General features: G+C 38.9%; 1 protein-coding gene across 1 annotated transcript; it reads right to left on the reverse strand.

Annotated features, from left to right (window-relative positions):
- Window positions 1–1,930: 1,930 nt before the first annotated feature.
- On the reverse strand, window positions 1,931–18,226 carry LOC138847803 (vomeronasal type-2 receptor 116-like). The gene is made up of 5 exons (XM_089315522.1): window positions 18,170–18,226; window positions 16,735–16,932; window positions 6,102–6,329; window positions 4,875–4,998; window positions 1,931–2,844 (listed from the first exon to the last, which is right to left on the reverse strand). The coding sequence occupies exons 1-5, from the start codon at window positions 18,224–18,226 to the stop codon at window positions 1,931–1,933; spliced, it is 1,521 nt and encodes a 506-aa protein (XP_089171648.1).
- Between the last annotated feature and the right edge of the window lie 4,944 nt (window positions 18,227–23,170).

Raw genomic sequence — 23,170 nt, forward strand, 5'->3', positions numbered from 1 at the left:
AGGCAGTTTGGAGACACGTCAGAAATCTGAATGTAGTCCTACCATATGAGCTAGCCATCCCACTCCTGGGAATTTACCCAAGGGAAATAAAATCAGCATATGCAAGAGTTATCTGCATTCCCATGTTTATTGCAGCTCAATTTATAATAGCTAAGACATGGAATCAACATGAATGTCCATCAACTAAGACTGGGTAAAGCAATTTTGGGATATGTACTCTATGGAATACTACACAGTGGTAAAAAAAGGTGAAATCTGATCATTTGCAACAAAATGGATGAATCTGGAAAACATCATACTTAGAGAGAAATAAGCCAGTCTCAAAGGGTCAAAACCATATGTTCTCCATGATCTGTGATAACTAACAGAGCACCTAAAATGAAAGCTATATAAATCAAACTGTCACTATGAGAATCAATGACTTAAACAACCTTTGTCTTATCTGTTGAGGAACAGTTTTTAATTATTTTTAATTATTTTTATTTTTTCCTACTTAATAACATTGGTTGAACTCTTTCTTTATCATAGAATTAATCATATGTGTATAAAGTCAATTGAAAGTAGATCCCTATAAAAATAAAGGTGGGAATAAGAGAGAGAGGAACTGTATAGTTTTGCATACATCCCCATGGACTTACTTCTAAGGGTAAACCTAAAATCTCACTCTGATACTCCAAATCCCATGAAACTGGGTGCTAATAATGCCATCTTACATGTTGAAGTGATCATATTATGTTTAATTGATCATATAGATAGGATTAAGTGTCAGAGGGATTATATAAATATGATCAAGTGTTTGGTAATAACAACAGAGAGAATTAAAATGGAGAGAATGTTACAACATGGGAAGCAGTCCACACAAAAGACTTATAGAATGACAGGTGTCCTAAGCAGCAAACAGTGTGTATATTTTCAGGGATAGCCCTATCATACAAAATGGCATTGGTATTTATAACTTGCTGGTCAGCTCTGTTTCCGTTTTAAATATCACTCTTATTTTTTATTAAACTATTTCTAGATGGCATTGTGTTTTTTGAGAGGTAGAGAGAAATGGAGAGAAAGAGATGGTTGAGAAACCAACCTTTCACTGCTTCACATCTCAGTGCCCACAGTAGCTGAGCCTGAACTGAGGCCAGAGCCAGGAGCCAGGAAAAATACTGACTGAAAGTGACCCAATATCTCTGAGTCATCACCACTCACTGAAAGGTTTTATTTCCTGGGAATCTGGGGTCAGGGGTCAGAACCAAATTACAAACCCAAATACTGTCATGTGGAACAAGGTGATTTTTTTGGTAAATAAATCCACTTTATTGCAGAATCTATAGCAGAAGCAACAAGAAACTTAAAAATTTAATAGAAAAAAGATCTGACTATATAATAGCAACAGAAGTTGTACATAGAAAAAAAGCTGACAAAGACATACAAGAGTTTTATCACCAAATTAGGAAATGTTTTTGAAGGATATTTAAAAATCAACATAATATTAATATATTGGATGACAGAATTTTATAAAGATGTCATAGCTCCCCAGATTGAACCTATAAATTTAACTCAGCAAAATACCAAAAAAGATTTTTAGTGGAACTCGACAAACTGAAACTAAAGTTAGAATAGAAGTCCAAAAAGAGATAGTACAATTCTAAAAATGAACAAAGGTACACACCCTTCTACATATCAAAACTTTTTATTACACCACAGTAAGTAAGAGTGTGGCATTGGCTCAGAATTGGTTTGATCAGTGGAAAAGGACAAACTGAGGAAATATCCATGCATATATGGAAACTGTACAATCATGGAACAAGGTGATCTTAATTGCTGGACTAGTTGCCTAAACAACAACGGTTTTTAGTTTTGCTTATTTTACAATGTTGGAATGCAACTTCCTTTTGATTACAAAGTTGAAAATGTGAAGAAATGCATGAGAAAAATTTCAGGATCCCCTAGAACTGCATTGGTTCTTTAAAGCTTTCAAAGAATTTTTATCAGGTTTTATGAGAATAATATAGTACTTGGGGAGGAAGATGCAGCCCAGGAGCCCTGCACTGGAGGCCAAGATGGAGAAGATCTCCACAGCCACCATGACCTTCCCCTTGGTGCTGTGGTAGACAGGCAGGAAGGTCACCCAGACACTGCAGAACACCAGCATGCTGAAGGTCAGGAACTTGGCTTCATTGAACGTGTCAGGTAGGTTCCTGGCTAGGAAAGCCACAGTAAAGCTGGCCAAGGCCAAGGAGCCCAGGTAACCCAAGACACAGTAGAAGGCAGTGACTGAGCCCTTGTTGCACACCAGGATGATGTGGTCAGGCTCAGAATGTGCATCTAACTCAATAAAGGGAGGAGAAATTCCCAACCAGATGACACAGAGAGCCACTTGGATCAAGGAGCAGATGGGAATGATGAAGTTAGAAGCTCCTGATACCAGCAATTGCCTGATAGTTCTTCCAGGTTTTGTAACTTTGAAGGCCAGAATCACAGTGATGGTCTTGGCCAGCACGGTGGAAACTGCCACTGTGAACACAAGACCAAATGTTATTTGCTGGAGGAGACAGGTGGCTGTGTTGGGACGGCCAAGGAAGAGTAAGGAGCAGAGGAAGCACAGGAGGAGGGTGATGAGCAGGATGTAGCTGAGGGTCCTGTTATTGGCCTTGACGATGGGAGTGTCTCGGTGCTTCACAAAGACCCAGAGGACTGCAGCTGTGAGGACAGAGAAGCACAGAGCCACACAGGCCAGAGCCATCCCCAGGGCATCCTCAAAGGCTAAGAATGTCACCAGCTTGGGGAGGCAGCGGTTTCTCTCCATGTTTGTGTACTCGTGATCTGCACACGGGATGCACTGCTCTGCGTCTGCGGAGAAAAGGAAGACTGTTTCCACTTCACAATTTGCTCCTTTTTCCCTGTTAAGGAAAATGGTCACCTTTGCAATGTCATAGTGAGTCCAGCCTGCTCTAATGTATACCAGGAAACACTAAAGGATATTTCTGCACTCCTGACCCTGAGAGAATGCTCATCTCTAGGTGTAGGAAGCTCACTGAAACAAGCTCCTTAGCACATGGGGCTCTGGGGACTCATTTTGTCACTCAGAGATATTTCTTTCAGTGCTTTATTTTCTCAAAGTGATGAATTTCCTATATTTCATATGGGCACAGATTCTTCCAAACCCTCTTCTCTCTTTTTTTTTTAACTTTTATTTAATGAATATAAATTTCCAAAGTACGACTTATGGATTACAATGGCTTCCCCCCATACCATCCCTCCCACCCACAACCCTCCCCTTTCCCACTCCCTCTCCCCTTCCATTCACATCAAGATTCATTTTCGATTCTCTTAATATACAGAAGATCAGCTTAGTATACATTAACTAAGAATTTAACAGCCAAACCCTCTTCTCTACTGTCCCTAGTGTTTTTCTCTGGAGAAGCTTGTATTCACATGGGTTATAATATTTGTCTGGGGTCACCAGGTTTAAGGTTTTTTAAATACTCAAATGTAGATGACCTATTTAAAATATCTATCACTCCTAGGACTTCCATACATCAGTCAATACTCTAATTTCCTGCATGGACTCATCACTCTTTCCATATAAATGTTGATATGATGTGATTGCATAGAAAAGAATTATTGCTACTAGTTTTTTAATGGTTATATGGGAGTAAGTGATATTTTCATCACAGTATTGAAAGAGAACTTTCCACTCCTTTTCACTGAAAGCATGGCTTGTTCATCATTTTAGTCATGTGAACACCACATGGACACCACATTGTCTCTGTTGAAGTAATACACTTCTGCAGCAGCAGCATGAAGGAAGTCATTAAGAATAGGCCAGCTGGTGAACATGTGACTATCTCAATCATATGTCAATTTAATAAACAAAAGTAGATTCAGTGTTGTGGCATGATATGTAAAGCCACCAGCTGCAATGCCAGCATCCCTTATGGACATTATTTTGTGTTCCAGTAATCCATTTCCAAGCCAGCTCCCTGCTAATGGCCTGGAAAAAGCCGCAGAAAATGGCCCAAGTACTTGGGTCCCCTGAACCCATGTGGGAGACCCAAATGAACCTGGCTGCTGGCTTCTGCCTTGCAAAACCTGGTCAATTATGTATGTCTGGGGCATGAATACGTAGGTGGAATCTCTCTCTATCTATCTCTATCTCTCTATCTCTCTCTCCTCTGTAACTCTTTGAAATTAAAAAAATTTTTTAAAAGAAAGGAAATGATATTAGTTGGCCCACACTTGTAGTAAAGTGCTACTCAGGAATTAAGTTGGTAATCATACAAGCTTCATGGACTGGAGGTGTTATGTAGTTGCATAGTTATTAGGATGTTTTGTCTGTATATTTCACTCTTATTTTCTCTTATTCTAGTATAGAAAACAAAAGGATAAAGGGAGGCATTCATTATGTGTACTACACAGCATGCACTATGTAAAAGACCTAGCACAGAAAGTAATACAGTATTCCCATCACAATTCCTGTGAAGTAGCTCCCTGTTTCTCAGTTGTGTATGAAAAAGTTTTGATTTCAAGATTTCTAGAAATCCTTAGGGAGCCTTAACAATCTCTCATCTGATATTTTTTGTTCATACATTAGTAGGCCTACTAGAAGATCTCAGATTGAGACAGTCTCATCTAGCACTGGATGGAAAAGAAGGATATCAGAGAGAATCAGTGTCAGTGTTGAGCTAGAGAGGATGAGCACCACCAGACTACTGAGATGGCGAGAGTGAGCATACAACAAGTGTATGGAAAGAGTGAGTGAAAGTGTGCATAGAGAACAATGGGGCACTCTTATCCCATTATAAAGATTTCTTGGTTTCCTTTTTATCTAGAAATAGTTAAGATGGTGGAGTTTTCATAGTGAGTTATATGTTTTCTACCTGTATGATTGGAAATGTCTCTCTCTGGACAAATAACACAAATATAGCAGCAGACAGCTCTTCCTTCCTGTGGCATTTTCCTGAATCCTGGACCACACCTCTGGCTACATAAAGACTGAGGAGTCTGAGGGGGAAAGAGAAGCAATGGTCATTGTTTTGCACATCATTAGGCACTGTGATGTCTCTATTTGCCCCATCACTTTGAAGGTCATCACTGTCTTCCCCAGTCTGTGTCTTGTTGATTTTTTCATACATCTAATTTGTAGTTTCTATGATGCTCGTTCCAGGTTTGTCAATTGTCTACCAAACATTATGAGGGTACCTGATTGCTGTAATTTTGTTCATCACCAGATCTACTCTTCTAGGCCTTTGTTTCTTTCTACTACATTTCTTCCTCTGAAATCTTTAACATTCAGATTATTATTCTGTAATGTGTATATTTGAGACTGAGTATTCAGAAAAAGACAAGGCCACAGAGAAATGATGAGCAAATGTTATAAAGATATGGATTGTGTATCTAATCCTCTTCTGGACTTCTAGATTCAGGAAGAGTATCAATTTCAAGAAACTAAGAATGCATTTTGGGCATAAAGCATCATAGTTATACAAATCACCCACAAAATTCCCTGGGGGATTTCAACAGTAGAATGATGATAAAACATTTGACCACAGCTGTGAGATGCTATGCAGAAAAGAAACTGCACTTATTGGCAACTACAATGACAATGCAAATGAGAATGCTTTCTACAAATAGGCGATGGATAGATCAACTTATAATTTACTTGTGTTCATGCTGCATTAAAATATATGACTCTCACCATATTTAAGATATCACTGTTCTTCTAAATCTATATATCTGTATATATATACATGAAATGAAATTTTTTTCACCTTATATAAATAAAAAAATGAAAAAAATTAGAATTTCTGTACACATTTTTGTACATATTTTGTAATTTTATGTCTATATACTGATCTCTATCTCTATTCATTAACATTGCTCATTTTAGTCACTCAACATCTGAATACATAATTATTTCCAAAGTAAAAACAGCAATAACTAATACAAATGTAAACTTCTAATACACATTGTCTCATATATGTGTAAGGGACACCATATCTTTTGAAGCCAAGATGATAATTGAGAATTGAATACTTATTTAAAATCTTGCACTTAATCTCCTCTCAGACCCTCTGTATGTATCGAATATTTCCATGGATCCACACCTTCTTGAATGCTATAGGCCATTCTATCATCTCTTCATTGAGGACCAAGCCTTGGTCATGTGCACTCTCAGAGGAGAACTCCCCGATTTTAATCAGCAAACGAAATCCAGCAGGAAACTTCACAATGTTGTGGATATCGTAGTGTGCCACACGGTGTCTCATTTCATGGAAGGAAACATCCTCCCCAGCACTGTTGGTAAATTGGATTTTCTTCAGGAGTGGATGAAGCTGGAGGGGAGGCACAATTGGAAAGAGGGAGAACATTCAGATGAGAGGTGGGAGGTGCATATGACTGAGAAATCCTTCTTTTGCCTCCTGTGTATCCTCAGGGTTTCTATTTGGTGGAGGCTGACTTTTGTCTGAATGATCATCATATCATGTGTTCAAATGCAGGGAATTCTACCTCCCCCTCTGTTAAAATGATGGGGACCATTTGAATCCAGAGAAATCACAGATGTGACCCACAGGGTGGCTGACCATGAAAGATTGTTAGAGGTTTAGGAAAGCTCATCTTAGTTTTCCAAATGTGAACAACATGGCTTTATATATGCAATATCTTGATTATTGTGATGGTTCCATAGGTGAGTGCAAACATGTGCACTTTTCAAAATATACCCCCTCACAAATAGAGTGGAATCCTCTCTTTGACAAAAAATGGATGCAACTGGAGACCTTTATGCTTATGTTTACCGAAATAAACCAGTTCCAATCAGAAAATACAATTTGTTTTGTGTGATGTGTAGTAGTTACTATAGATGCAAAGAAAAACCCCACCATGTATCAAAATGAAACTGATATCTTGGATTTCATTTTTGCTTATCATCTTGTGTAAGTTCCTGTGGAACATGGTCTTTCTACTTTTCATTTATGAATCATTATGATTACTGTGGCATTATACCTGTGATTATAAAGCAAATTGAAATGCTATTTTTGCAAAAATTAAAAAGTAAGGAAGGAGGGGAGAATGAGAGAGGGAGGGAAGGAAGAATGGATATCTTCTTAGAAATGTATCTATGAAATGCATGAAATCTATTATGTTCATATCAATATTTTTTTTTACTTTAGCAAAATTTGGGCTGGCCTTGTGGTGCAGCAGGTGAAGCTGCTGTCCACAGTGCCCAGCATCCCTGTGAGTCTGGTTAAATTACTGTTGTTCTACTGCTGGTTCAGGTCTCTGCCAATGTACATGGGAAAGCATTAGATGATGGTCCAACTGCTTGGGCCCCTACACTCACGAATGAGAGACCCAGTTGAAGCTCCTGCATCCTGGCTTAGAGTGTTCCCAGTCCTGGTCCTTGCAGCCATTGTGGAGTGAATCAGCAGATGCAAGATCTGTCTCCTTTTCTCTTTCTGTCTCTCACTCTCTTACAGTAACTTTGATTTTCAAATAATTTTTTAGAGTTTAACAATATTGAATAAAATATCAGATGAATTCTATTAAATAAATTAGAAATCCAAGCATAATTTTTCATAATAAAGTTTCTGGAACCTGACATCCCTGGCTGCTGCTGGCAAGTCCAAACTGATAAACATGTGTATACAGTTTATGTGTAATTCTATTTGTATAACATTTTCAATGAAATAATATCAGAAAACTTCCAACAGAGGCAAATTGATAGAAACAACCAAATTCAGCAAATACTCAGGAGCCCCAATAAATTAGACCAGAAGAGAAATTCACTGCAACACATTGTGGCAACACTCAGCTCAGTGAAACACAAAGAAGAAATCCTAAATTGTGCCAGAGAGAAACAATGAATCATATTCAAGGATAATTTAATCAGACTCACCCCAGACTTATCGCAAACACTACAGGCAAGGAGATAATGGCATGATATATTCCAAGTTTTAAAAGACAAACAATGACAACCTAGAATAATTTACCTTGAAAAGCTAGCGTATATGAATGTAGGGAAAATATAGATTTTCCACGACAAACAGAAACTGAAGGAATTTGTATCCTCACATCCAACCCTACAACACTGGCTCAAAGACGTGCTGCACACAGAAATACAGAAACAAGAACTTCACTACAAAAAAAGGTGAATGTAGAAAATGAGCCAACTAAACTACAAACAAATCTCAAAATACATAAACAGCTTGTTTAAGGAACCATGACTGGAAAAAGACAGTATTTAATAATAGTCACAGTGAATATAAATGGCCTCAACTCGACAACCAAGAGAGACAGATTAGCGGATTGAATTAAAAAAGAGAATCTATCTATATGCTGCCTTCAGGAAACACACCTTATCAGCAAAGATGCATGTAGACTGAAAGTGAAAGGGTGGAAAAAGATATTTCAAGCTAACAGAAATCAAAAAAGAGCTGGGGTGGCCATCCTAATATCAGACAAAATAGACTTTAACACAAAAACTATTAAAAGAGGGAAAGAAGGGCATTATATAATGATTAAAGGATCAATCCAACATGAAGACATTACTATTATAAATGTATATGCACCTAATTACAGGGCACCTGATTACTTGAAAGAATTACTAAAGAACTTAAAGGGAGATATAGATTCAAATACAATGGTTACAGGGGCATTCAGCATGCCACTCTCACCAATGGACAGATCAACCAGACAGAAATTCAACAAGGAAACAACAGAGTTAATTGATGCTATAGACCAAATAGACCTAATAGATATCTTCAGAACCTTTCACCCCACAGCCACAGAGTTCACATATTTCTCCTCAGTACATGGAATGTTCTCTAGGATTGACCATATGCTAGGCCATAAAGGGAGCCTCAATAAATTCAAAAAAATTGAAACTATACCATGCAGCTTCTCAGACCATAGCACAGTGAAACTCAAAATCAACAACCCAAGAATCTCTACACCATATGCAAATACATGGAGAATGAACAACATGATTCTGAATGAACAGTGGGTCGTAGAAGAAATCAAGAGAAATCAAAGGATTTCTAGAAACAAATGAAAATGACAGCACAACCTATCAAAACTTGTGGGATACAGTAAAAGCAGTGCTAGGAGGAAAGCTTATAGCAATTGGTGCCTACATCAAGAAACTGGAAAGGAACCAAACAAACGACCTCTCAATGCACCTCAAGGATATAGAGAAACAGCAGCAAATCCAACCCAAACCCAGCAGAAGAAAAGAACTACTATAGATTAGAGAAGAAATAAACAGAATTGAAACAAACAAACAAAAAACAATACAAAAGATCAACAAAACCAGGAGCTGGTTCTTTGAAAAAATAAACAAAATAGACACACCATTGGCCCAACGAACTGAAAAAAGGAGAGAGAAGACCCAAATCCATAAAAGTAATGATGGTAATAGAAATGTAACAGCAGACACAACAGAAATAAAAAGAATCATCAGAAACCATTACAAAGAGATGTAAGCTAACAAATTGGGGAACCTGGAAGAAATGGATAGATTCCTGGACCCTTACAACCTTCCTAAACTGAGCCATGAAGATATACAAAACATAAACAGACCCATAACCATGAAAGAAATTGAATCAACAATAAACGCACTACCGAAAAAGAAGAGCCCAGGACCGGATGGCTTCACCGCTGAATTCTACCAGACTTTTGAAGAGCAACTAACCCCAGTTTTTCTCAAGTTATTCAAAACAATTGAAAGGGGGGAATCCTCCCAAATTCTTTCTATGAAGCCAATATCATCTTTTCTTTTTGACAGGGGAGTTAGACAGTGGGAGAGAGAGACAGAGAGAAAGGTCTTCCTTCCATTGGTTCACCCCCTAGATGGCCACTGCAGCCGGCGTGCTGCACCGATCTGAAGCCAGGAGCCTGGTGCTTCCTCCTGGTCTCCTGTGTGGGTGCAGGGCCCAAGCACTTGGCCATCCTCCACTGCCTTTCTGATCCACAGCAGAGAGCTGGACTGGAAGAGTAGCAATAAGGCAGAACCGGCACCCCAACCGGGACTAGAACCTGGGGTTCCAGTGCTGCAGGCAGAAGATTAGCCTAGTGAACCATGACACTGGCCACCAATATTTCCTTAATTCCTAAGCCCTGGAAAGACACAGCAGAGAAAGAAAACTACAGACCTATCTCCCTGAGGAACATAGATGCAAAAATACTAAACAAAATCCTGGCAAACCGAATCTAACTACACATCAGAAAGATCATTCACACGAACCAAGTGGGATTTATCCCTGGTATGCAGGGATGGTTCAGTGTTCGAAAATCAATCACATTAACAAGTTGAGAAACTGAAATCATATGATTATCTCAATAGCAGCAGATAAAGCATTTGACAAAATACAATACCCTTTCATGATGAAACTTTAAGCAAATTGGGGTTAGAAGGAACATTCCTCAACACAACTAAGGCAATTTATGATAAACTCATGGGCAGCATAATATTGAATGGGGAACAGTTGGAGGCATTTCCATTGAAACTGACATCAGACAGGGATGCCCACTCTCACTATTGCTATTCAATATAGTCCTAGAAGCTTTAGCCAGAGACATTAGGCAAGAAAAAGAAATTAAAGGAATACAAATGGGAAAAGAGGAAGTCAAACTATCCCTGTTAGCAGATGACATGATCCTATGTATAGGGAATCCCAAAAATTTTTGTGAGAGAATATTGAATCTCATAGAAGAGTTTGGTAATGTAGCAGGATACAAAGTTAATGCTCAGAAATCAGCAGGCTTTGTATACACTGACAATGCTGTGGCCGAGGAAGAACTTCTAAGATCAATCCCAATGACAATAGCCACAAAATATTAAAGTACGTTGGGATAAATTTAACCAAGGATATCAAAGACCTCTATGAGGAAAATTACAAAACACTAAAGAAAGAAATAGAAGAAGAAACAAAAAATGGAAAAATCTGCCAAGTTCATGGATTGGAAGAATCAATATCATCAAAATGTCCATTCTCCCAAAAGCAATTTACAGGTTCAACGCAATACCAATCAAAATACCAAAGTCATTCTTCACAGACCCAGAAAAAATTATGCTGAAATTCATATGGAGAAACAGGAGACCGTGAATAGCTAAAGCAATCCTTTACAATAAAAACAAAGCCGGAGTATTCACAATTCCAGAATTCAAGACATACTACAGGGCGGTTATTATCAAAACAGCCTGGTACTGGTTCAAAAACAGATGGACAGACCAATGGAAACACTGGAAATCAATCCAAACATCTATAACCAACTCATATTCAACAAAGGAGCTAAAACCAACACCCTGGAACAGGGACAGCCTCTTCAACAAATGGTGCAGTGAAAACTGGACGTCAACATGTTGAAGTATGAAACAAGACCCCTATCATACACCATATACAAAAATCCACTCACCATGGATCAAAGATCTAGATATATGCCACGACACCATGTAATTAATTGAGAGCATAGGGGAAACCCTTCAAGACATTGGAACAGGCAAAGAATTCTTGAGAAAACACCAGAGGCACAGGTAGTCAAAGCTAAAATAGCCAAATGGGATTACCTCAAATTGAGAAGTTTCTTTACAGCAAAAGAAATAGTCAGGAAAGTGAAGAGGCAACCAACACAATGGGAGAAATTATTTGCAAACTACATGACTGGTAAAGAATTAACAACTAGACTCTATAAAATGATCAAGAAACTCCACAACAACCAACCCAATATAAAGATGGGCCAAGGACCTTAACAGACATTTTTCAAAGGAGGAAATCCAAATGGCCAACAGACTCATGAAAAAATGCTCAGGATCTCTAGCCATCAGGGAAATGCAAATCAAAACCACAATGAGGTTTCACCTCACCCCAGTTAGAATGGCTCACATACAGAAATCAACTAACAACAGATGCTGGCGAGGATGTGGGGAAAAAGGGACACTAATCCACTGTTGGTGAGAAGGCAAGCTGATAAAGCCACTATGGAAGACAGTTTGGAGAGTCCTCAGTAACCAGAATATAGCCTCACCACATGACCCAGCCATCGCACTCCTTGGAATTTACCCAAAGGAAATTAAACTGGAAAAAAAGAGCTGTGTGCACTTCAATGTTTATTGCAGCTCAATTCACAATAGCTAAGACATGGAATCAACCTAAATGCCCATCAACAGATGACTGGATAAAGAAATTATGGGATATGTACTCTACAGAATACTGTACAGCTGTTTAATAAATGAAATCTGGACATTTGCAACAAAATGGAGGTATCTGGAAATCATCATGCTGAGTGAATTAAGCCAGTCCCAAAGGGACAAATATCGTATGTTCTCACTTATCAATGACAACTAACTGAGCACCAAAGGGGAAACTTGTTGAAGTGAAATGGACACTATGAGAAACAATGACCAGATAAGCCCTTGTCTTGACTGTTGAGGAAGAACTTACTATTTTATTCCTTTTAGTATTTGTTTGTTCTGCTTAATACCATTGGTCGAACTCCTTAGTTAATACACATTATTCTTAGGCATTTAAAATTAACAGAAAAGTGATCTCTGTTAAATATAAGAGTGGGAGTAAGAGATTGAGGAGATATACAGTTTGGCACATGCACACCCAACTTACCTCCAATGGTAGAGTTAGAAATATGCCAGGGGATTCCAATTCAATCCCATCAAGGTGGCATGTACCCATTCCATCTCACTTGTTAAAGTGATCATTTTAAGTACATAATTGTCAAAGAGATTTCACAAATAAGACCAGTGTCTGCAAATAATGAAGGATAGAATTAAAAGGGAGACAATGATCCTACGGGGGAAGCAGGATGCACAGCACCCTCATAGAATGGCAAATGCCCTGAACAGCACTCCAGACTCAGAATCAACCCTTGGGACATTCGGATCTGGCTAAAAGGCCCATGAGAGTCTCACAGGCATGGAAAGCCAAGGCACTGTGGCAAAAATGACCTGAATGAAACATCTTGGTGAATGAGATCCCAGCAGAAAGAATGGGCCATCAAAGAAGGAGGTACCTTTCTCTGAACGGAGGAATGGACCCCCACTGTGATATGGCCTTGACTAAATAAGATCAGAGTTGGTGAACTCAGGAGGCTTCCAAAGCCTTGACATCTCATGGCAAGAGCCTCGGGTGATTACTGACGTTATAGATAAGAGTGTCAATTGTTAACTCAACAATGGGAGTCACTGTGCACCTGCTCTCCATGTAGGATTTCTGTCCTTAAAGTGTTGTACTATAAGAATTAACAGTAAAACAACTAGTTAAACAGTACTCTATATCTTGTGCAGTTGGGTGGGTGCAGTCTGTTGAAATCTTTACTTAGTATATACTAAGTTGATCACCTGTATATAAAGATAATTGAAAATGAATCTTGATGAAGAGTGGGATGGGAGAGGGAGTGGGAGATAGGGCGGTTATGGGTGGGAGAGAGGTTATGGGGGAAAAAGCCACAACAATGCAAAAGTTGTACTTTGTAAATTTTTATTTACTATATAAAAAAACAATACCCTGATGGCAGTTAGTATCTGAACAGTGTGTATTAACTCTTGACTTTCAGAGTCTCCTGACACCTGTTGTGGGACAGCCAATTCTTTAAAGGACTATCATTATGTCTTCACTAATTTGAACCAAGAACTTCATAAATATTCTCTAATCTTATATTTGTGAGCTTTCTTGGCCAGTACATTTACTTTTAAAATGTGAGTCTATCAAATCACAAATAGGATGTTAATTAATATTGGATGTAATCCCAGAAATTACATAGTGAAGTAAACATGCTGAAGTCAATTTAATTTACATATATGTATAATATAGAATATATATTTATCTTCTGTGAGACATTCAATTTATTTGATTTACTCAAATAATTTGATCAGGATATTTTCCTGTTTCAGAGTCATTTTATGATAAAATGTGCACCCCACTGCTATTTGCCCCAGTAATGTCTCACAGAGGGCGTGGACTACAGCACACCTGTAGGGGATATTATTATAGGGTATATAGTTGTTGTGGGATATGTCCAGAGTCCACATTTCCTAACCTTACATACATTCCAACAAAAAGAGTACTTTTGATCATTTTTTCTTCCCAGTCTTTGTAATGAGCTGTGTTAGGATATTCTAAACATTGCACTATACTCTGAGAAACATTATTCTATGATATGTCATTATAGAATCTGTATTGAAAATGTTACATGGAGCTAAACTCACTCCCTAGAATAAGTCTCATCAACAAATGCAGACATTTGGATTTCCACACGCAGAGATTTTAAATCAGACTGCTACCTCATACACTATACAAATATCAACTCATAATTTATCAAGAATCTAAACCTAAAACCTGAAACCATCAAATTACAAGAGGCAAACATTGGGGAAACACTACAAGTCATTTCCCTGGCAAGAATTTCTTGGATAAAATCCAAGAAGTAAAGGCAATAAAGGCAAGAATATACATTAAGCTAAGTAACTTCTCATCAGCAAAAGACACACTCATCTAAGTGAAGACACTACTTACAAAATGGGAGAAAATATTTGCAAAACATGGGTCCAATAAAGTATTATGCTCCAGATGTATAAGGAATTCAAGAAACTTAACAACAACATAACCAACAATCTAGTTAAGAAATGAACTAAGGATATGAACAGGGATTTTTTCACAGGATGAAATACAAATGGCCAGGAGAAACATGAAAAGATGTTCATGATCACTAACCATTAGGGAAACACCAATAAAAACTAACGTGGGATTTCACTTCACCCCACTTTGAATGAATATTATCCAAAATTTGAAAAATAGCAAATTCTGCTGAGGATCAGGAAAAAAAGGTACCCCAATACAATGTTGATGGGAAGGATTATAAGCCAGTACAAACATAATGGAAGACAATAGAGGAACTCCTCAGAAAACCAATATTGGTTCTACAACATGGCCTAGTTGTCTCTGACCTGGGAATGTATCCAAATGAATTGAAATCAGCACAAGAAAGAGTCTCCTACACTCCCAATTTTATAGAAGTTCAATGCACAATACATAAGATGTAGAATCATCTAGATGTCCATCAACTGATGACTGGGAGAAGGAATTGGTGAGATACTTATATATATATAAAAAATATCATATATCATCTCATATATATGAATATTACACAGCCATGATTAAGAATGAAATCTTGACATTTAAAACTGGAGGTCATCACAGTAAATTACATAAGCCAGAGCTATAAAAATATTATGTTTCCTCTCATTTGTGTTAGTTCATATATGAGTATAAAATTGTGTGGACTTTAGATAATTTCCTATGTAATTATAAGTAGTGCTTTGCTAAATCAAATCATAGGCCGGCGCCATGGTTCAATAGGCTAATCCTGCACCTAGCGGCGCCGGCACACTGGGTTCTAGTCCCGGTTGGGGTGCCAGATTCTGTCCCGGTTGCCCCCCCTTCCAGGCCAGCTCTCTGCTGTGGCCCGGGAGTGCAGTGGAGGATGGCCCAAGTGCTTGGGCCCTGCCCCCCATTGGAGACCAGGATAAGTACCTGGCTCCTGCCTTCGGATCAGCGTTGTGCACCAACCGCGGCAGCCATTGGAGGGTGCACCAATGGCAAAGGAAGACCTTTCTCTCTGTCTCTCTCTCTAACTGTCCACTCTACCTGTAAAAAAAATTAAAAAAAATCAAATCATATTAATGACAATATGCTCCTCTTTCACACATTAAAAAAATTAAGTGGTTGCTACTGAGGACTCTTGCAGTACTAGTAATGCTATGTTCTTAATATGGGTGTTGGTTGTAGTATGATCAGATGACCAAAAACTCTTTTATCTGTAGACTTATGTGCATTTCTTAGCATAGAGACGATTTTAAAATTATTTTTAACATGTTGCATAGCAGAAAATATATTTAAAATGTTCCAGAGCAGATAACAAATTCTCCACACATAGATAACAATTACAGATGTATCTATGCCCAGTCTGTTGTGAAAGAACCCACTTTCCATTATACCTGATCATGGCAATCTCAACATGAAAACATGGTCATGTGGTACTGCAATAAAAATACCTGAGGATGCAAACAGATGTTCAATGCATGTCCTGTTCTGGGAGATGTTTACCTGCCATGGAAAAATCCTTGGTTGAGTTGCATCTCCTGGAGATCCCTTTTCTATTTGCTCTGAAAGCATCTTATGGAGGGCATGGGCCACTGCATACACAGCATTGTAGATGAAATAGCTGGAGTCAGATATGGTCAGCATGTCAATGAGTCCTGGGAAAAACTCAAAGGAAGCATTTGGTGGGCAGACTCCAATTGTTCCACAAAGTGGCCCAGGAGGTAAGCAGTGAAAAGCATGAAACCATAGTTGACTGAGGAAGAAATCTTCTGGGTAGTGGGAAGGGTCCACTGTCTTGACAAAGTGGTTGAGGCCAGGGATTTCCCCCTTGTGGTGTGAAAATGAGAAGCCTCCATGAAAAGAGTGCAGCATGTGGTCTGTCTCATGCACAACAATCTCCCACTTTGCAGCCATGATCCACACCTTCCCCAGGGTTAAATAGTATTTGCTTAGAAATTCCATGGTATAGAGACTCCTCACATCACCATATAGAATATGGTGCATATAGAATATGCACATTTGCTGATGAAATTCGAAGCCTTGCTAGGAAGGATATTTCAGTTTTTTCATATCTTGACTTAGTGTCTGGGAGCTTTATTATATTGGCCCAGCAGACACCTTCCTTTACCATCTCAGTTTGAATATCCTGTAGGAACTTCTCTCCTTTAATATCATTAGACACAAAGATCACCACCCAAATCCAGCCAAAATGTAGTAGCAAGGAGAGCATTCCACGGGCCAGATAGCTGTCACTAGTGGCCATCTGATAGAGCGATGGAAACTTGTCCCTCTCACTTAGCATGGGATCAAAAGGGCCATATGTGATCTGAATGGAAAGAAAACCGCTGTGATTTGACTTTTGTGGGTTTTGAGTTTTCTGTCTTGGGAAGTGATTTTGAAAAAGTCCTATGAAGAAATATCATGTGTAGGCATAAGAAAATTCTATCACTTGGGATCAGAGTAACTGTGCTTCAATGCCTGTTGCTTTTAGCAGAAGAAATGTACATCTTCATGCATAGCATGAAAGATAATGTGTAAGATACCCACGTTCTTCATGTATATTTAGGAAGAAGAAGGCATGTATTTTGGATTCAGAATCACCAGGACATTGGTCTTTCCCACCTCTCACCTCATGAGACATGTGGAGAACAGCTCCCACTGCAACTGGTGTTGTGTGTTTCCTCGGGGACAAATATTTTGTGTGGGTTGATTTCCTGATACTTTGAATTTCATTTGTTTTCACAGCATATCCTAAATTGTCTTGAAAAATATATTCACCTATCATCTCTGAGTATAGATAAAATTGCTTTTCAGACCACAGCTATTGCAGTCTGAGCTTGATGGTAATGTGTGCAGATTGCTACCTCTTTGTAGTGGGTCTCCATTAAGAATCCTGGAAATGTGAATACAGGCCCTGGGAAGCAGCTTGATTGGTTATGTGATTGGTTTCCTAACACCTACTTGTAAGATTTGGATTGAGTACTTTCACCATGGCCAGTGAGCACCAGCACTATGGTGGCTATTTTCTGATTATACTGTGAATGGGTGCACACTGTCTGCCTGTATTTGTTTTTTATTCTGTCAAACACTAAGATCTAAATCTCTTAGTTGCACATGGAAGTGAACTGGGAGTCCTGTGAAGGAATCTGCTGAATGTGAGGAAGTCAGGATTAGGTATAGGAGAGGGTAAAATCACATCTAAGTGCAACTCAGCCCCAAACACTCCTTGATGATCTTCGGGACTGTCATGGACCTCAGTGGGTTCCAAATGGAAAGTCTGGGCCCAGGTCTTGATATACCCATGTCTAACATTGAGTATTCCTAGGATATCTCTGCGCTGTGGGTATTTCCTGTCAATAGTCAGCAGTCAACTTTCTCAGCAGGTGGGGATGGATACATTGGGCCTAGACAGTGATCTCTCTCACAATCTAAGGAATTCCCCAGAATCTGTTTCAAATAGTGGTGCTATATGTGCAGTTGTGTTCCACATGACCTTTGCTTCAAATTGGACATGTCTGGTGGGAGATGGCAGAATTTCTCACCAGAATTCACAACAGATTTACCTGTGGGGTTTTGTACAGCTCCAACATTGTTCCAATTTCAGCTGAAAATGCTGACATGGTTCCAGCAATTATGGCAACTGTCTTGCCTTGTGTCTGGCAGGTGAAGTTAGGGATGAAATAAATGTTTCCAGTCAGCCAGTGCAGAGTGCTCCTCAGGGTGAACTGATCACTGGTAACAGAATTGTAGAGCTGGAAACCCAGGGTCAGGTTGGGGAGGAGCTGGGGGTCCTTATTGATCTCCTGGATAGCAAAGTGGAAGGCCAGCACATATTGGTAGTTCTTCCACAGCCACCTAAAGAGAGGGGCAGCATCAGGGAGAAGGGTGAGACTATGGAATTCAGAGCAACAACACAGCCACACCCTGAGGCCGCAATGGTCAGACTCAGGCTTCCACACAGTGGTGCCTCAGCTCTGACACATGGAGGAGGTGTGAGTGAGGTTCCAAGGGCTCTTAGAAGATTTTGGAATGACCCTCAGATTCCTCTGAAGCAAACTGTGTCCATGATCACACTCACCTTCCCTAGTCCTTCAGGAAAGCCTTGATGTGTCCCAACATGGGATTTCACTTTTACTTAGGGATGGAACCCAAGAGGCAAGCATCTCTGACTTGTCAGTCATTTTAGTGTTTGGAAGCATCTCTAATCTATTCACCATAGGGATTTTCATGAGCCCTTTCTGTAATTTTCTGTTATAATATACAAATACCAACAGAAGTATTTTCATTCAGTTATGTTTGTCTTGAAAATGAGCATTTCATTCAGAATTTCAAATTGTCAGAATACTTACAATGTTTATTTTAATTCACTCTTTTCCTCATGCACGAAATTCCATTTTATCTATTTCTCTATCTATATGCTACTGAAGTCTGTTTAGTTCTTAGATTTACTTATTTGAATGGCAAATTAATAGCATTAATTGAAATGTTTCTTGCTTTTAATCATTCTGCTTAAATGCAATTAATTATTTCATGAAGGGCTTTATTTTTCAGTGCTTGGTTACTTGTAGCTCTTGCTGTCAGTTGAAAGCTGAGAAGTTTGCTTCTTTTTCCCCCAAATACATGCCTGCCCAGTATTAAGTTCTGGACCGTGTACAAAGTTGATAAAAACCCTATAGAGATCATAAGCATTAGCGCTAGATATGTGTATTCATGACTGACATCTCACTCAAAACCCAAATTTTTTCAGTGTTCTTAACTCATCTTTCAAGTGTATGCAATAAGCTGCAGTGATAATAAAATAGAGATCTCTCCAAACTATTACTGTGATTCCTATAACCTTGAAACAAATTTAAAATATAAGAAATGTTTTTAGTTAGATTCCACTTAGTGATCTCGATGCTATTATTTCACAAAACATGGAACTTAAAGCAGTTTAGAATGGTGATTTGACACAGGATCCATGTTTTGAAATATGGCCTTGTTTCATAAAAAATGTGCAAAAGTACTTGTGTATGAAATATTTTTTAAACTTGGAAGATGTTTAAAAATTTGATGATAAAGCAAGATTGATTTTAGAATATGATGTCTAGAGGCAGAACAAGTCTATGATTGCTTCATTGATCAATTTTGCCAAATATTTAGTTTATAGGTAACACCAATGGTAAAGTTTATATTCAGAACATTGAAAAACATATATTCTTAGTAAATACATATGAAGTAATTACATTTCATCTACAAAGATGCTGGACACTTGCTGGTGGGGGAACAAGCATTTTCTAAACCTTTAACTTTATCATAATAAGAATTTTGTTTTGTAGTAGTAATATCCTTAATTAGCAGATGAAGAACATAAGGCTTGATGTCATCAACAGAGAGAAGGCACAGTCAGAACTTTATCTCCTGTCTGTAAACAGTTCTCATACTCCTTCCAGTATCTACAGTGACCATGTAATTGACCTTCCAAACTGGTACACTTTTAACAATAATATAGGATGATATTAATGAATACACAAGGCTTATTGGCATAAATAGGCTGTAGGAAGCAAACCAAGATGTGTGATCATTCTAGATAAAATAAGTCTGTCTCACATGTAGACATCCACTAATTTCATGATGCATACTGCAACCATGCATAGCGTGTTTAGTTTGTCACACGAGAGGTACTTGGTAAGTTATTTGATGAATAACCAATATTTTGTTCAGTATATCCTAACATTCATAAGGTTTAGGTTTTCCAAGTTGTGAGATATAAATCATATGAAATAAGTTATATAAAAAAGACTGAATAGAATTTTGATAATAAAGAAAAACATGTATTCTTAATAGTTACATCAATAATTTACATCAATATTTTACATCAATAATAAGTAAGCACAAGTATCTTGATACCAAATGTAGACCTAGCTGTTACAATATTATGAGAAGGGGGCCTGCAGTGTGGCATACCCCGTAAAGCTGCCGCCTGCAATGTTGGCATCCCATATGATTGCCAGTTCAGGTCCTGGCTGCTCCACTTCCAATCCAGGTCTCTGTTATGGGCTGGGAAAGCAGTAGATAGCCCAAGTGCTTGGGCCTCTGCACAAATGTAGGAGACTCCAAGGAGGCTGCTGGCTCCTGGCTTCAGATTGGCACAGCTCTGGTCATTGTAGCCAACTGGGGAATGAACCAATAGATGGAAGACCTCTCTCTTCCTCTCCTCTCTCTGTGTAACTCTGACTTTCAAATAAATAAATAAATCTTTAAAAAATAGTATGAGAAAAGTATGCTACAGGTTGATAAAAGCCACAAAATGGATAAAACATGGAAACATTGTGCAGTGAAAGGTGCCAGTCAATGGATGATAACAAATCAATTTCTATGCAGTCTCCACAACAGGCATCTATGCTTGTGGCATGGGCTCCTCCTGAGCAAAAGAGATTCTCAAAGTTCCCATACAGAATACCATAGATTAAAGAGTAAAGATTTATTTTCACGGGCAGGTTCCCAAAAGACTTCCATTGAGTAGATTGCAAGTGTTGATGTATGGGAGGCAGTGTGTATGTCAGGTGGTGGATCTCAGACAAAAACAGCTTCTCTACCAGGCACATTTGTTAGCAATGACACCTAGAGTGAGTGCCTTAGATATAACACTGTCCTCAGGCCATTCTCTGTTCCATGGGTTTTGGATGGGGCAGGCAGGGGTGGGGATGGGGATATGGGCTGGAGTTCCATTTGTCTCATTAATTTCAAGATTCTAGGAGTCTGTTCAGGATATCAGATGAATACAAAATATATCCATCTCTCTCTTCTCCCATGAAGGAGTAGAGAAAAAAGTAAAATGGAAAGGGAAGGAACACCAGCCTTCATTGATCTGCATTCCTGAAACTTCTGTGTACATTTTTTAGAATTCTTAAGCAGATTAACCAATACAAGCACACACTCACTTGCCGTCTGAACCACAGTTAACACATAACTCAATGTTGGACTTACCAGTTTACTGTCATTTTATCCTTTGGCCTGGATAAAAAAGATAACCGGACCATGTCTGATTCTGGTTCCAGGAAGTAAAGGGGGAAAAACCCACCCAGTACCAGGTCTCCATCTCTGTAGACACTTGACCTCACGGAATTATCACAGTTCCAGGGAGGTATGTCCTGTGAACTGTATAAAGGATTCAGGAGTAGGTTGAGAAAAATCACAGTAAAGAACATGTCAACTCAACCCAACATAAAGTTAAAGTCTCTGTTGATATTAGGAAAAAATTCTTTTGGATTATATCTTCTGTCTCATCCCCCTGCAGGGAGAATAGATCTCTATGTAGGCACAGCTGGTCCCAGTATTGTTGTATGCCCTCAACCTATAAACAGTGTGTGCTAGTCTACTGAGTCACACAGGGACACCGCTAGAATCACAAGGAAGACATTTCAAAGGGAGTCACAGGGCTGAGGCCTTGCCTTAATGTTCCTAAGATCAGATGAGCTCTGACTTCTATATATTTTCATTGCTAAACTTCTGTCCCATCCCAGAACTCATGGTATCACCTGAGGCTATGCACCTGCCACTCTCCACTGTGGGAAAAACAGCTTTGGAAAAACATGCTTTGGACTCTATTTTGTCCCTGGAGCATTGTGGGATATAGCTCTGTAAACCTGTGTGCATAGGGGCCAAGCATTGTTAGGTCAGTCGCCTGTTTTTGGGATTTGTTAATTGTAGAAAAATTAGTGTTGGAATTAAAAAAAAAACACAATCAGTTTCACTATTTCACATGATTCTTCATAGAGAAGACCAAAGGTCACATTCACCATTGATGACCCTATGTGTATAATAGAAAGTCTCTTCATGGCTGTGCCTAATGTCTCTCCCAGGCCTGCAGTATTCAAATGGAGAAATGGGCTTCATGATTTGCCAATGAGTATGCATATCCAGAGAAGGGCAGAAGTTCATCCCCAAACCGACCCCTCCACAAAGTTAATCCACTTACACATCTTCTTGTGTAATCTGCTTGAGTCCATAGTGCATCAAAATACAGTAATGATTCTCACCATATATGATTAAGCATTTCAGAATGTGTACAGGAAAATATGTAGCATCTATGTGTTTGTGTGTGTGCCTCTGTCTGCTTAATTTGCTTTTTTCTTCATGTTCCTATCATTCTCTCCACTGCTGATACCAACTTCCACGTCTAATAGACACTGGCTGAGGACATGTGTGAGAAACTTCATATTTTATGCATACATGTGAAGTGAGAATTAAATGCATATTTCAAAGTTTCACACATCAACTCCTCTCACCTCCCTCTGTTTCTAATTCATCTCATGAAGCCACACTTTCTTGAATGCAGTAGGCCGTTCTATCATCTCTTCACTGGTGACCAAGGCTTGGTCATGTGCACTCTTTCAGGGAAACTCTCCAATTTTAGCCAACAACCCAAGACCCAGAGGAAAATCCACACACTGTGGATATCATCGTGTTCCAAATGGCGCCTTGGTCATGGAATGATATGTCATCCCAAGCACTGTTTGCAAATTGGATTTCCATTGGAAGTCACTGAAGCTGTAGGACAGGCATAATTGGTAAGAGAGAGC

This window comes from Oryctolagus cuniculus, chromosome 16 (assembly GCF_051225735.1).
Source record: "Oryctolagus cuniculus isolate XC-2025 breed Fujian yellow rabbit chromosome 16, ASM5122573v1, whole genome shotgun sequence".
Classification (NCBI taxonomy): domain Eukaryota; kingdom Metazoa; phylum Chordata; class Mammalia; order Lagomorpha; family Leporidae; genus Oryctolagus; species Oryctolagus cuniculus.

What these genes read in the sequence shown, in the direction of transcription:
- LOC138847803 (XM_089315522.1), bottom strand. Translation starts at nt 18,226, where the DNA reads ATGTCAGCATTTTCAGCTGAAATTGGAACAATGTTGGAGCTGTACAAA. An exon ending in AGCTGTACAAAACCCCACAG is followed by an intron (nt 16,933 to 18,169) that starts GTAAATCTGTTG and finishes CTTTCCATTCAG; the next exon opens with ATCACATATGGCCCTTTTGA. An exon ending in AGGATATTCAAACTGAGATG is followed by an intron (nt 6,330 to 16,734) that starts GTAAAGGAAGGT and finishes CCTCCCCTCCAG; the next exon opens with CTTCATCCACTCCTGAAGAA.